Here is a 15,282-nt window from a genome sequence, read left to right as displayed (position 1 = left end):
CTGTAAAAACTACTTATGTGGACTTACAATCAAGAGAGGGTTTATTAAGTGTGTCCTAGTGGAGTAGTCAAGCATTATTTCAATTGCTAGTGTTGTTCTTTGGTACTACGGATGCAACGTATTGTTTTGGACTACAGCCAATGGAATGGCACTGCAATTAAAAAAATTTGATGGAATATTTCAACTACTTTTATTACACCAGTCCCCTGTAGATGACTAAGGTCTTAAGTGTCGTGGTTTTATTTTTATTTTTTTCTTAGTGATTCAGATGGTCAAACTGTGTTGCTCATCTATTTCTTAAAAACATGATGTGGTCTTCCAAGGTGAAGGTCTGTTAAGGTACTGTATCTCATGACTCAGCATCAGCTAAGACCCAATAGACCATGTACACCAAACAAAACGCTTTGTTTCCTAATGTTGATACATCACTTTGCCTGAGGTAAGGCAGTCCAAAAAAAAAAAAAAAAAAACTATTATTATATATGGAAAACTATAAATATGGTCGGTTATGGTAGGTCAAATTCAGCTTCTGGTCAGTGACTCGTAGCATGTTGTATTAAGTGAAGGCTAGACATTTACTTTCAGAATTGCTGTTTTTATGCTGCGCACCAGCTTCCTGATAGAATAAGGAAGAACTTTATGATGTTAGTCAGATGTTTTCCCAGTTCAATTTCAAGCGTACCATCGCAGTTGTAGATCAAACTCTAATGATCCATTTATAAAAAAAATTCTAATAATGTGTTATTACAGGTTTTAATACTAGAATAACAGTTTATTACTGTGACATTTTAATTATACATGACCTGCGTAATGTTTGTCACAATCTTATAAAACAATGTACTGGCATTGGAAAGATATATTTATAATCCTGTGGTATGCAATTTACAGGACAAACATGAACATGAAAACCAAGGACTTTTAAAGTGTTGCAGTATAAAGGTTCTTAAAGTAACACCTGTGATGTGTCGCACAAATAGAGTGTATGTGTAGAAGTATATTGTGTGTACACAAGTGTTTTGCACAGATTGTATTATTACTAATGATGCTCACTGCTTTATTTTAAGGAGTGGTAGTTTACAGTAGAGGAATATACTGACATTTGAATTTACGTATAGTTTATTTTGATTGAATCTGTATTTGGTATATGAAAAGCAATGCAAGAGAAGAGAGTGGTTCTGTAACTTCCCTATCTTTTGATATTATAACTCAGAGATTGCAAACTTGGGGTCAGTTTTCATTCAGTAAACAAATACCAAAATAAGTTCAATGAAAAATAAAAAAAAAAGACATACACATTTTTAGTTTTTTGTTTTTATTGACATTGCTTTACCCATGCATATATAAACTACATGTGTTTGTCTTTTACAATGCTTTACACTTGAGAAATAATTATTTTAGTATGACTATGTTTACCATGCTTCAGTGTGCTTTTACAACACTCTTTCACATCTAGCTACAGTAAACTTTTATAAGGGCAAATGGATATTTTAATGGGGACAGCGGTCAAGGCAAAAGATCAACACCCTATCAACTCCTACAAACATGCTTTACCAGGGGAGAGTCCCTGAGACTCTCCCATGGCAAAGGCACAGCCGTGTTTTGGGCAGTGTGAGTCATACAGTCAAGAGACGAGGGTTTGCATCCTTAATGGCTAGGCACCTGGTGAACTCACCCTGACAATTATAGGGCTGGTCTTTGTTCTCCAGGAGCCAGTAGCTCGTTGACACCCTCATTGGATCTCATCGTTGGATATGCTAAATTAGGGGGAAAACAGGGATAAAATAATGGAGACATTTGACGTAAATGTTTGTAATAAATCAATGGAAGTTTTGTAAATAAGCAGTCAAACATTTTCAATGAAAGTACATTTTAGGCTAGCATTTTAAAAAAGTTAATATAAAAATATAAACTACACGTTACTTGCTGTTCCTTAGAGAACTTTATTTTATTTTGCTGTTTGAACGCAAATGAATGACAAAATAATGACTACAAAGAACATGCCTGGGTGCATTACTCCTTTATTGATCCAGCATTCAGTGAATGTATTAAACAGGCTACTTATACCATGTTTATTAGAAATGCATTCTCTCTGACCAGTTTGTTGTATTGGGTTATTCCTTTCACAGTCACGTTATGACAGCATAAGTGAGTCATTCTATAAATGTGCTGCATTTAGGCTCTGTTTAAAAAACCTTTTCCAAGTGTCTTTTTTTAATTTATAGTACCGCATTTATGAAAAAGACTCAATCATAGAATTAAGTGAATTATTTTACACCTGTTGAGCTCATCTCAGTGAAAGAACCACAAGGTGCATTTGATTCAAAGTGAACCTTTGGTTTACTTAATTGAGATACAAAGCAGACTTCTGGGCCTTTAAAAGAAGTTGAGGAGTAACCCCTTGCTGGAACATTTTATTTAGAGATAAATGAATTGTTAGGTCTTAGACTACAACCCACAAATTGAAATAGGTTCTGGTTACATTTCTAATGAGACTAGGGATCTGATTAACATCTTTTAGTCTCTTGAATTCTGGTCAGAACCTGGAAGATGATTGTGTCCTGGCTTTTGTCTTTAGGAGCAAAAGACTGACCAACAGGACAACGTTGTAAAAATAAGTTGTTTGCCTTTTAGGGAGACCACTGTTTTGTATTAGAGTTACAAACCTATTGATACACATCTTCCCAAATAGTAAACTAGATAAAAACAGGTTTTGCTTAAAAAATACGGTTGGTTTATGAGGAGGTCATGAAAGCTAGCCCCTTTAGTGAGATCTGGACAGAGCCAGATACTTCAAGGGCTGATAAGAGATTTTTATAGCTAAAAGAAACTTGTTTTCTTCTGATTGGGTTAAAGGAAAAAATGATGTCATGGGAAAAAGAGTATAATAATCCAAATAATGTACTGTTTGTTCACTTTTGTCTTTCTGTGCTTGGAGGGACATAGTTCCTAACTTTCTCTACAATGTGAAAAGAATCTCTGTTGTAACTTTGCAACCAAGCCTTCGACTTTTTACTCACAAACAAATGAAGAAATTTCCAACTGCATTTTAAATTACAATATTACAACACCCCTGTGCCTCATAGAGGTCTAGTGTACTCTTCAACTGATTTTCACTATGAATAATACAGACAACCACCACTGAACTGCAGTCTCGTGAGACTCTACTGTCATTATATACGTTTATAACTGTACCGAACAAGAACAATTATGAATCACGTTTCATGTTCATGTCAGTGTTAATGTTGCGAGCTTGCAGGTGAGTTCGGCTCTTTTGCATAGTGGTTAAGAAGCTTGCTTGCTGTGTGTGTGTGTGGTCACTAGTGCACGAATAGCCTGCATCCTGTTACATTAAGAATTTGTCGTAGCAGTTCCAAAAGTTTTTGTGTTTCATAATGAATTAATTCGGCCCTGTATACAGTGTCTGTTCTTTTGAGAGAAATCCTTGTTTCTAAGCGCTCTTGTCCAAACTGTTAACAATAAGAAAAACCTTACATGTTACATATTAACATATAAAATGTGAATAATGCATTATAATTCAGATATTGGTAAGACAAGATAATACATAATTCTTTGAGCAGCTTAAAAAATGGAATTGGGACCTAATTTATAAATCTAAAAAGCAGTTTAATTTTAATACCAGTGTTTTCCCTCAGGTTTGTTTTATTAACACCTTTGCTGTATCCTGGGTTGTCCATATCGCAGCAGTACATTCCAGATTATTTAGATTCCAGATTCCAGATTACTTTTTTGTTTGTATATCATAGGTAAATAAACTAGGTATTACTTTTTTCAATTTCAACTCGAGAACATTTGCCAGGACAAAAGTTTTTTTTTGTTTTTGTTTTGTTTTATTCTAAACATCGTGGTGTACCCAGTTCATGCTCCCTCTTGCAACAATGCTGGCGCTCTGATTGAAATTAGTGGTGTATGGTGGGAACAGAAAACAAGCAGCATTCGTTGCAGGAGGGAGCCTGATTTGGATACACTGCGACCGCTCCTGTGTAAATGTATGTCCAGTTGATTTATGACGTGCCATTAAATAAATGAATAGTTGCCAATATGTTTCAAAATGCTGCGATATAGACACAGCAATAATGTGTTTCTTGTAAACCTTGCAGGGTGTTCTGTTTCACTTTTTCAGACACAAACCCCTTCAGAGTGCTTAATAAAGTTGCACATTATAACTTTGCTGTTTACTGATAGCTTTCTAAAATAATAGGTGTTAAATACGTTAATCAAGTGGCCAGAGTCATCCTGTGTAAACCCTGCTGTCTGTTTGACTGTTATACTGTACGTATTTAGCAGAAATTAGTTTCTGTTACAGACGTCAAGTAGCACAGTGTTACAAAAGATACAGCAAAAATACAGTAAACTAAAGACAGCTGCCACCTGTGTCCCCATATTAAAAAAAGAAAAAAAGCATTGTTTCCTGACCTGCAGTATACTGCTGTATTTAGTATAATTGACGAGGCTAGTGTTCTTTTGGTGGTACTAAAGTATTTTCTTGATACAGGCTGTGTGTTTTCTCTTCCTGGGGTGAATTTATTTTCTTCTAGTTTTGTTGAATTTAGTGCCATTCTGAAACCCTTGATGCTAACAAAATGATTTGGCTCAAATACCAATTTGTTTAAAAGTATTCTAAATAGCACTTCTGATTCAGCTACAGTGTTGGTTCTAGAGGCTAACTACCTACAAGTGATTCCAGTGATCCCATGATATGTTCATTTCTTTACAGCAGGGAAGGGAAGTTTAATTGAAATCAATAGCATTCACTTTCACAGTCATCAAATAAAATTCATACAGTATATGCAAAGGGTCCCACAGTGGATTACCTGGTAAAGGCACGGCTGCATGGTGTGCAGGGGTGCAGTGCCGCAGGTTTGAGCTAAAGGCTGTGTGAAGCTGACGTTCTTACATTTGCTTGGGACATGTTAGAAAGACAAAACTGTCAGGAGGTGTTTCTTCTTGTGATCTAGCCTGGGTTACACATTCCTCTGGCAGTAACAAGAACAGAAGAGGAGCTCCTAAACTTAAGACAAAAAAAAACAATAAAAAAAAAAAACAGGATGTTTGCAGACATGTATCATAAAATTCAAGCTGACAGTTGAAACTATGAAAATGTTATTTTCAGCTAATTACTGTTTAGTAAAGGATAAGAAGCCTCGGTTCTACAATTTGTCCACCAGGTGGCACTGCTGTATGTTAAAAAAAGAAAGACATTTTGTTAATTCACTGAAACTTTTAACACTAGACAATACACACCACTCGAACAAAGCCCCTGGTCTGAGTCTGGTAATGCCTCTTTCTAATATTATAGCAGTCAGGGCAGACATAACAATGTGGGCAATCAGGATGTTGATAAATCTGCACTGAACTGACACTAATCCCAGTTAATAAATGATTAATTTCTTAATTGATGTGGGAAACAATATTTAAACAAAGTAGTCCTAAAAACCTGGACTGGGTGCTGAACATAGTCGAATCCCTTCCAATTATGTTTTCCTCAGACCAGCTCACAAATAATTTGCAATTCTCTGTGAAGACTTTCGGTCGGATTACAAAAAAAAAAAAAAGTTCACAGCAGCAGAAGGACATGATACCGAGTTGCATTTTACAGAATAACACCATCAGATTCTAGTCTAGGATAAACTTGGAAAAAAATACATGTGCATTCCATCCCAGTATCAAGAAGTGATGGATAGAGGTCTGTATCAAACCATTCAGAGTGAGCTTGAGAAAAAAAAAACAATCAGCGCACATAGGCTCTGGTTAATCCGGACCAGTTGGAACTGGACCCTATTCAGATTAATTACTTGGTTCCAAGTACTGAACATAAAATAAGTAGATATTGGGGTCACTGAGTGGCTCATCCAGTTGAAGCGCTGCCACTGGGAGTGGTCGAATTTTGTTGGGGACTCCGAAGGGGTGTGGGATGGGAAACCGACAGGTACTCCTCTTGCTCAATAGCGAACCCTACTAGCCAGACACCTAGCACATAGTGGACAAAAAGCAGGGCGATCTCTGTTCTCAGGAATCAGTAGCCCGCCCACCTCACACACCCTCACATGTAGACGCTCAGAACATCTGTGCTGTGTGGGGACTCGCTGCGGTGAGGAGAAAGAACAAAACATAATTGGACATTCCAAATTTTGGGGGGAAATCAATAAAAATAATAATCGGTCACGCTAAAATAAAAAAACAAAAACAATAAAAAAGTAGATATTTGAAATACAACTTTATGGATGAAAAGCTGCTGCTGCTTCCTGGTATCTAACAAGGAAAGTAGAAAGGCAATCAATCCCGTGATTCAATGCGTTAATCACTACAGGCAGTGTTATTGGAGCCACAGAAAGTGAGCGGAGAGAGACCATTTTGCTAGGAGCGTGGAGTGGAGTGGGTAAAGTGGTAAGGCCTCTGTGTTGAGCTGAGCCTTTTAATAGAAAAGAGCTTCTCGAGTCGAATTGATTTCCCTTGCATTCCTGCTGAAAGCTGGCTAGCCACTTTCCCGGAATCAACGACTTTGGAAAAGACCAAACCTTTTTGCCTTTCTGTCTTTCAGTGGCCTCCTCACTTGGAGGTAGGCCGCTCTTTGTATATGTCTGTCGTATGTGAGCAACTGCCTGTGCAGTCACCTGCCAGTGGTTGTCTATTCTTCCTGAGGGGCTAGGCATTGCCGTATCCCCGCTGTTGAGTAGACCCTGCCGGCTGCATAGGCCCGCCCACCTCAGTGAGTTGGACCTTGTAAATAAACAGTATGCTCTTCCCTATACTATCTTTCTACTGTTTTTTCGCTGTCTGCTTCAACTCGCCCACTATGTCTTTGGCCCTGTGTACCCCCTGGTACACGCTACGTGCTGACCAGGTGTGTGCGACTGCACGGTTAGGGTAGGCACATTTGCGTAGCGGCCCCCCTCGTCCCCGTGCTTAGATACCGCAGCGCATGCATAGCCCTTGATATTTAGGTATTTCGGTGTGCAAGTGCTCAGTGCATACGGGACACGGTGCCCAGCGCCTCAGCGTCAGTGCACGCAGTGCTTGGTACCCACTGCTACTACACTACTGCGGGAACGCCACTGCCTCAGACCTAATGCAACAGGGTAGATTGTAAAAGACGTCTCAGCTGATACAGGTGGACACGCTCTTCATCGCGGCCTCTGGGGTGGGGCCTCCTTCTCCTCTGACATGCAGGTGGGCGAGACCCCTGATGGAGAAGAAACTGCCTTTGAGGTAGCCTCGGAAGCCACCTCTGTTTATGCTGTAAGGGTCAAGCTCGAGGCTGCCCTTAACACTCTTGTTCCAAACCCAACGTTTTGTGGATCTACGACATTCAGTTGACAGAACTGCGTAATAGTATGGGGAGTAGCCCACACTGCTGCATTGCAATTGTCCCTAACAGATGCACCCTGAAACACAGCCCATGAAGTTGTCATGCCCCAGGTAGAATGGGCAGTGAGCTTTTCTGCAGGGGGCAAGTTGGCCAACTCACAGGCAGTCTTAACTGTGTCTGTAATCCATCTTGAAAGCCTCTGTTTAAATAGAGGTTTCCAATGGGCCCCATAACAGACAAAAACTGCTCAGAGTACCTTGTTCTACTTCTAGTTCTGTCCACGTAATACGGGCAAAGCATATGGAGCTGCCTCTTTCTATCAGACTGGAAAGGAGGAGGATGAAAAGTCTCAAGTTCCACTGTCTGGTTAATGTGGAGGTTTTCTGCAAAAAAGCATGGTTAGTGCGAAATGTAACTTTCACCCTGGCCTCTGCAAAAATTAAGCAGGCTTTTGCAATTGAAATAGCTTGCATCTCACCCACCCGCTTAGCAGATGTAATTGCAAGCAAGAAAGCCACTTTCACAGATAAGTGTTTTAGGCTCTGCCAAATGCAAGGGCTCAAAACTGAGGCATCTAAGTGCTTCAAGCACCACATTAAGCCTTCATCAAGGGAAAATGTCTTTTATAGGCAACTGAAGCCACAAGCTCCTTTCAAAAATTGGCCTCCCAGGAAATTCGCTCCTGGGGAGACTGAATCAATTTTAACATGACAAGCTGAAATGGCTGCCAAACAGACCTTCAATGTAGAGGGTTTTTTTCCCTCATCAAATAGGTCTTATCAAAATCGCAGTATAACTGCCATGGGGCATGGCATGGGATCAAAACCATAACAGACACCATGTTTGAAACATGCCCCACTTGTACCCATACTGGGAATGTGCGGACACTGCTCTGGCATTCTGTAAGGTGTCAATGACGCTATTAGATAACCCCAGACGGCTCAAATGGGGGCCAGACCCAGAGTTGCAGGCTCGATGAGTCGGGATGCCACTATGTCCCCCGCGCCTGACAGAGCAGGTCGCCACGTTTCAGCAAGCTCCACGGCTGGCCGATCAGGAGCTGTATCAGGGTTGAAGTCTCCCCAAGTCTGCTGGGCCAAGAAGGGGCTACTTATAGCACTACCTGGTCCGGTCCTGTCGGATCTTTTCCAGGCACAGCGGAAGCATAGCGAGCGGCAGAAAGGCATGCAGAAGCTGCCTGTTAAATAGGAGGCTGTCTGTAAGGGTGTGAGCTGGCTCTTTGCACGGTTCACTGACAGACCTAGCCGATGCAGGTTGTCTGTGAGCCACTGCCTGCACTGGAGATGAAGCACAAATGAGCAAGTCATCCAAGTAATTGAGCACTTTGATGCCTCTGAGTCTCAATGGGGCCAGAATAGCTTCCATGCACTTCAAAAAGGAGTGGGGAGTTAGAGAGAGGCCGAATGGCAGCCCGAAACTCGTACGCTGTCCCTTTGAAAGTGAACCTGAGTTAGTCCTGTGCCCTGGTTTTATGGGGATGTAGGGATTTTAAGCCCACCGTAGTGAACCTGTCACCTGGCCTTACAGGTTGACCTCTGTGAAGTCGAGGATTGGTCCAAAGCCACCAGCCTGCTTAGGCACCAGGAAGTACCTGGAGTAAAACCCTTCTTCCAAGTGAAGAGGACGAACATTGCAAATAGACTGCTTCTGTAGCACGGCTGTCACCTCCTGAGACTACACCATCATATCTTGTGGGTCTGTGACTGAATTGTAGAGAAAAAACAGCCCAGCCAAGCTTTTCCGCCTCATGTAAGCAGTGCAGCGTCCTCAAGGAACGTGAGGCAGCAGATGCTGTAGCTGGTTGACCCCAAGATGAATGTACCTCCAGGAGTACTGGAGGAGACACCTGATAAGGATCATCCTCAAAAATAAACGTTTCCGCTTGTCATCTACAGGCCATGGGACATGTAAAACGTCAGTGGCCGCCTTAATCAGCGGCAAAAGCTCTGCTGAGAATGACACATGCACTACTGGTGTTGCGCTAGCCGAGTCACCTTCTTCAGGGGAGGAACACCTCAGACACAGTGATAGACAGCAGATCTTCTTGCTGCTATTCTGCATGTACTACTCCTTGTGACTGTAATGGTGCGGTTGCGCAGTAGCTCAGCCAACATGCTGCCCTGTTGGGAGATCGTCTGCCAGAGCTTATCCAGCTGCTCAGAGCTCTCGATCTATGAGACCTGTACCTCTTTCTCCTCATCTTCTTAGCCGCAGAAACTGGAGAAGGGAAAGGAGGAGAGGAAGATGAGGAAGACTGTGAAGCCGGTCTCCTACGTGTTCTCCTGCTCTCCCTAGGCACAGAGCCCTCAAAGGAGGAATGGTCAAAGATCGCTCTACAGCAGTGGTGTACAATCTAAACAACCGCTCAGCTGTAATTGCTATAACAGCATAGTATATATTAATAGGAACCAAAAAAGACAGTTGAACAACACACACAGCAATGTTACTATGCAACCAGCAATACGTCAACAGTGGTAAATGACTCTGACCAGATCCGCTGATTTAGATCTGGGATGGTGCTGTTTAGCCTTGGTTACTTTTAAATACCTGTACAGTGCCTAGGCACTAGTACAGTGCTGTATGGTGCTTGCACTGTACTGTGCAAACAGTGCATTACACATGATACGGTGCACACTGCACGGTGTTTGCACGGTGCATGAACAGTGTGCAATGCATGGTACACATGGTACAGTACTCGAAAACCGAGGAAAGCTTACTGCAAGCCGAACTTAATGTGGCAACGAGACACTGAGGGAAAAACTGCAAGCAGCCTGACACAGAGCGTGCATCTCGGTCTAATATAGGGCAGCTGAGCCCAGCAACCATGTTAGTATTTCTGTGGAAAAAACAGAAAATACAGAGAATTTTTTTCCCCCCTCACACAATACAGTAACCAAACAATTAATATAGTTTTTATAAAAAAAATATTTAAAAAATTACGCTAACGGCTTTGTGCGGGGCACAGGGCCTCAGAGGGACTAAACAAAAAACCATGGCTGAGTGCACAACACGTGAAACTAATTTTACTAAAACACATGAAATAATCGCAATAAGTGTAAGACGCAAGTGATATCACACTTTGTGTCACTTACCTGTACGTAGATCTCTCCTCGCTTCAGGTGGTAAAAGGACAAATGATAACAATTCTTGTATGCCCTTGGGGACGGGCACAACTACGTCACAAGCATTGCGTGCAGCTTTGATATATCTATTCAGGTTAGACGGTATTAAAGGATAAATACCCATGAGGTAATGGTTACATTTTGTACTTGAAAGGGAACTGCTTTACCACTTTCTGCTTTATAGTCTAATTAAAAAGAAACTGTTCATCATAGATGATTTTAGTGCCTGTTCAGGAAGACCAAAACAAAGACATTCAATTTCCAACAGCTACAGTGCTGCAGCCTAGACCTGCATTAATGCATAGTACTTTTTCTCAACCGTTAATTCTAACTTGGCTGGAGTCACTGCTGATATTTATAGAGATCTGTGGGTAATGCAAACCAGTTTCACGACAATCATCTTAAAGACTCATCTTAAAAGATAAAATGTTCCTTAGTTGACTATCACTCATTCAAAGACATCAAAACCAAGCCTTTAAATTGACATTGAGAAGTCCCTTCACATTTTGATATTTTGTTATCTACTCTTTGTGGATGAAGCACATTTATCCTACCACTACACCTTCAACTTACGTCTTGTGCAGCAGACATTTTTCCGTCCCCTCTCCTCGTGCATAGAGAAAGCAAATAAGAGGTTCAGATGGGTTCCTAACACCTGAGGTGAATTTATAGTGCAGCAAAATGCAAAATTAATTTAAGCAAAATGAAAAGCGACACAAAAGATAAGGAAAGAAAGACCTTAAATCATTAACCCTTCAATCCTTTTTACCAAATATATTCTGCAGCCTGTACTTGGTGTTAAGTCTTTAAAACATCACAAAAAGAAAAGAATGGCTTTTTCCATAAATTTTTATTACAAAAAAAGCAGTTTGATCAACATTACATTAAGAGCATCAGACAGGGAGGGATCTGTTGAGAAGATGGAGCAATGGCAACTTGCTGTAAACCTTCAGCTGGTCCCATTGAAGAACATTTCAGTCATTGCAGGTTCAAAGACAGCCAGGCTTGGAAGAACAGAGATTCATAACAAACTTCAACCCATCTATGAGGGGATAGTGAAGGACTGAACTTGCTGCTTAAAACAAAATGGATTACATTTTTTTTTTTTTGTAAATGTTCATTATAATTTAACAGAGCTGGTGTAAACACACACACTACTGTTAATTACTGTGAGCTCTAAAGAAAGAATTAATCTGAGATGAAATGGTCCTTTATTGTAAACGCCTACTGTGCTCTCGACCACCGAGCCCCTTTTTATTTTGGTTTATTGAGGAGGGGGATTCAGATAATTAACACATGCTGACCCACACTAAAGCACAACTAGCACTGACAAAAAAAAAAAAAACAAGAACCTTATATTCCCCTCTGAAGCAAAATGATTCATGTGCATCATTTGATCACTTTGAGGTTTATAAAACACTAAATGGTTTAGATAACCCAAGTCACTACAACAAATTTAGCACAGAGGGCATACAAGGAAGGTAGGAACCACTTTTTTTAGTTATAAATGCAGGGAATAGTCTACAAAGTGAAGTTAAAAACATCTCAAAATGCAAGGAACATAAAAAAAAAAAATTGCAGATTATGTCCCATTGAATTAGATCTCCTTAGTAGGGAGGGATGAGCCTCCATGGGTCAAAAGGTCTTTAATCATTCCCAAACTTCTCTTACATTGTTATGAATGATATAACACTATCAGCCTGTTTTGATAAAACATGTAACTAAGACATTATTACAAATCTTTAACAGTGTACCAGTATGTACTTGAAGACAACACAAACCATCCTATTGGATTATACTGTTAAAAAAAAATAATCATCATACTAATAACATGTTTATAGATGCTTACTGTTCTCAGAACTACTTGAAAAGCACATAAAACCTTTCTTCTGGTTTATTGGGGTGCTATGTTCAGAGACAAGACCAAATAAATAATAATGATAATTAATAACAACAACAATAATAGTATTATCAAGTAATAAGAATAGCATTGATAATATGTGGAAGCAGTGATTGGTTAGTTTCTGTAACTAGTGGTTTATGCATGTTTGGACTAATTGTAGGCCTTTTAGATACATGTCAGACTTGCTGCAGCAGCACATTGATAAATACAGCTTTCTCTGAATTATTTCAACCAAATAAGATATAGTTCTCACCCATTCCCTTGTTCAATCTTGTCTGAAACCTGTGTTTAAGTTCATGCCCTTTAGGTTAGTGATAGAGGGCACAGATACAGCCCTTATTGCAAAAAACCCCACTTTTTTTGATAATTTTCTATATATACAGATATTCTTAAACAGATCCAGTACCTAACCCCCCCTCGTCCTTCATCAATAACTTTCAAACCACACACTAGAAATAAGCCTGTGATAGCATCTCTATTAAAAAGTTCAACGGCGCTCTCAATAGGAGGTAAAGAATGTTGTGCTTTGTTGCACTGCACTGTAAGGGGGCTGGATAACGCAGAGGAGAAAGCTATGACATCCTGTGGCAGGGTGAAAACCCTGCTGGTGCAAGTGTGTATGTGTGCTTGTGTGGGGAATATTGGGTTGGCAGGGAGAGGGTTACATTTCCCCCTGTGAAAAAACACGTGGGTAATGTGGCTGAAGCAGACAACTGAATACATGATTAAATGATTAATTAGCTCCAGCCACAGGTGTATAAAATAGGTGTTTACGGGTATTGAAATTAGTTTAGAGTTAATGTTGGTGTGTAGGTTCGTGTCGTTGTCGTGCTGTACTGTGTTTACGTCCGTGTGTCCTGTTTATGTCCGTGAGTATTTGTGTAGACCTTTTGTTTTGGCCCTTGTGCCGTTTTATTTTGTTAATGTGCTCTGTTTATTTGTGTTAATAAAGAGCGCTTTAGCACAATTTATCTTGAAGCTTTGTGTCTGAGCCTCTGTCCCTGCCAATACATTCTGGGCTGGGAGGCTACCGTGCCACACACCCTTTTACCAGAGTCACAATTTCTTCTGCAGTGTACAGTATGTGCAAACTCAGCAAACTCTTCTTATCTACCAGCTCCTATTCTTAACTACTAGCACGCTTCTCTGATATGTGCCACCCTGGGTGCAAGCAATACTGGATATTACAATTACACTCTTTGCAAACACTTTCTTCCACATCAGTCTATTGTTTGGTACCAACCAAAAGTACAAGAGTTGTATGAATTAATTTACAGTGGTAACATCGGAGTTCCAAACAAACAAGGCATCACTTTTAGGCTACATCAGCTTCTTAAAGTATCTTTGTTTGTCTGGTTGTGTGTGTGAGTGTGTGTGTGTGTTCACTAGTAGTGGAGGAAAGGAGAGTTAAAATGCTAAAACCAATTTAAAGTACAGAGGTGTATTTCACAGGGTGACCAGCTGAGGGGAGACTGGGGTAGTAGCACAGTAGTCTAGCAGTAGTCTAACATCTTGTACTGGCACTGTAAAAAATGCAGACATCACAGATAGACCACAGGTCCAGGAAGAAAATGGAAAATAACAAACCAAAAGGCAATAGACCTGGGGTATTAAAACATCTAATTGGACATTCTTAGCTAAGTGAACTTCTAATTAAAAAAAAAAAATCTTAAAACAGAGTGGCACTTTCACAAACACGTATATAAAAGAAAAAATCATGACGTAAGGACATAAATTGAATTGGTTACTTTTCCATCAATATATAAAACCAAAGTTTTAGATGTCAATATCACAAACTCTATTTTTTTTTAAACTTAAGTCATTTTAACCCTGTTTTATAATTTTTTCTGCTTTACAACACAAGCCTTTTCATAACGAATAGAATCCGGTGCTCTGTTCAACTCTTTCATTCCTGTGCGCATTTGCCGTGAAAATGACATTGTTTACTTGCAGGTACAGGAGACAGTGAATGATATCCTAGGAAACGTCTTGTGAAGAACAGGCTGGCTTTTCCGGTGAGCGAGATGGATGTGCATGTAAACAGCAGTGATAGGCTGCTCTCTCCTAAAAAGCCACTCCATTGATTATGTATCAGCTTCACTGAAAATCCTGTAAAATTATCCTTTGATATGAAACACTTTGTTGCCCTCCTCACCTTATTTAAAAAAAAAAAAAGAAAAAACTAAACAAGTCAGAGAGGCTGTCACGTAAACATAAACATGTGCACAGTTGCACCAGAGCGGTGAAGTTTCACACCCTTGCGAAAGAAGGCAAGTGCACAACCATCAAGTCTGGATTCTTTTTTCACTAGTCTCTAAAATCTCGTGGCAGGGAGTGGTCCCTGTTAAGTTAGATGCTATTTTCCGTGTGGCGGAAGGGTATGCCGAGGTAGCCCAGTCGAAATCTTTCTTTTTTTGCTTTTCATATTCATATCCCCGGGATGTTTAGAAAATCTCCGGGAGCGTGACGTTGCGGAGCAGCCATTGCTGGGAGCGGCTCCCGTTGCAGTCTTTAACGCTCGGCACTTGGCTGTCCACCTCCGTGGCTTTGTCCAGGCACTGGTTACTGTTCACATGCACCAGGGTCAGTTTCTAACAGGGAAACAGTAAAAAGAGACTTTAGAAATACAGCATTTTAAACTAATGCCACTGACTGGACCTCTTCACTGTATGTGTGTGTGCATGTATGTATGTGTGTGTCTATGTTTCTCTCTCTCTAATTATATATATATATATATATATATATATATATATATATATATATATATATATATATATATATATATATATATATATATACACACACACACACGAGACACACACACACACACACAGTGTTAAGGTAAATATTACACATTGAAGGTGTGAATGAAAAGTAGTCAAAATGGATTGGAAAGTGTTCAAATCATC

General features: G+C 40.2%; 1 protein-coding gene across 4 annotated transcripts in view; it reads right to left on the bottom strand.

Moving 5' to 3' along the window:
* Positions 1-11,310: 11,310 nt before the first annotated feature.
* The window catches only part of galnt1 (UDP-N-acetyl-alpha-D-galactosamine:polypeptide N-acetylgalactosaminyltransferase 1), a 235,325-nt gene continuing 231,353 nt past the window's right edge, over positions 11,311-15,282 (bottom strand). For all 4 annotated transcript variants that reach the window (XM_041248207.1, XM_041248209.1, XM_041248208.1 and 1 more), the window contains one exon: positions 11,311-14,964. In XM_041248207.1, coding sequence (XP_041104141.1) covers positions 14,818-14,964 — 147 coding nt within the window. In that variant the 3' untranslated portion in view covers positions 11,311-14,817. The remainder of the gene's footprint in view (positions 14,965-15,282) is intronic.

This window comes from Polyodon spathula, chromosome 4 (genome assembly GCF_017654505.1).
Source record: "Polyodon spathula isolate WHYD16114869_AA chromosome 4, ASM1765450v1, whole genome shotgun sequence".
Taxonomy (NCBI): Eukaryota; Metazoa; Chordata; class Actinopteri; order Acipenseriformes; family Polyodontidae; genus Polyodon; species Polyodon spathula.
The sequence above is the reverse complement of the archived record's forward strand: the minus strand, read 5'-3'. Positions and strand labels throughout refer to the sequence as shown.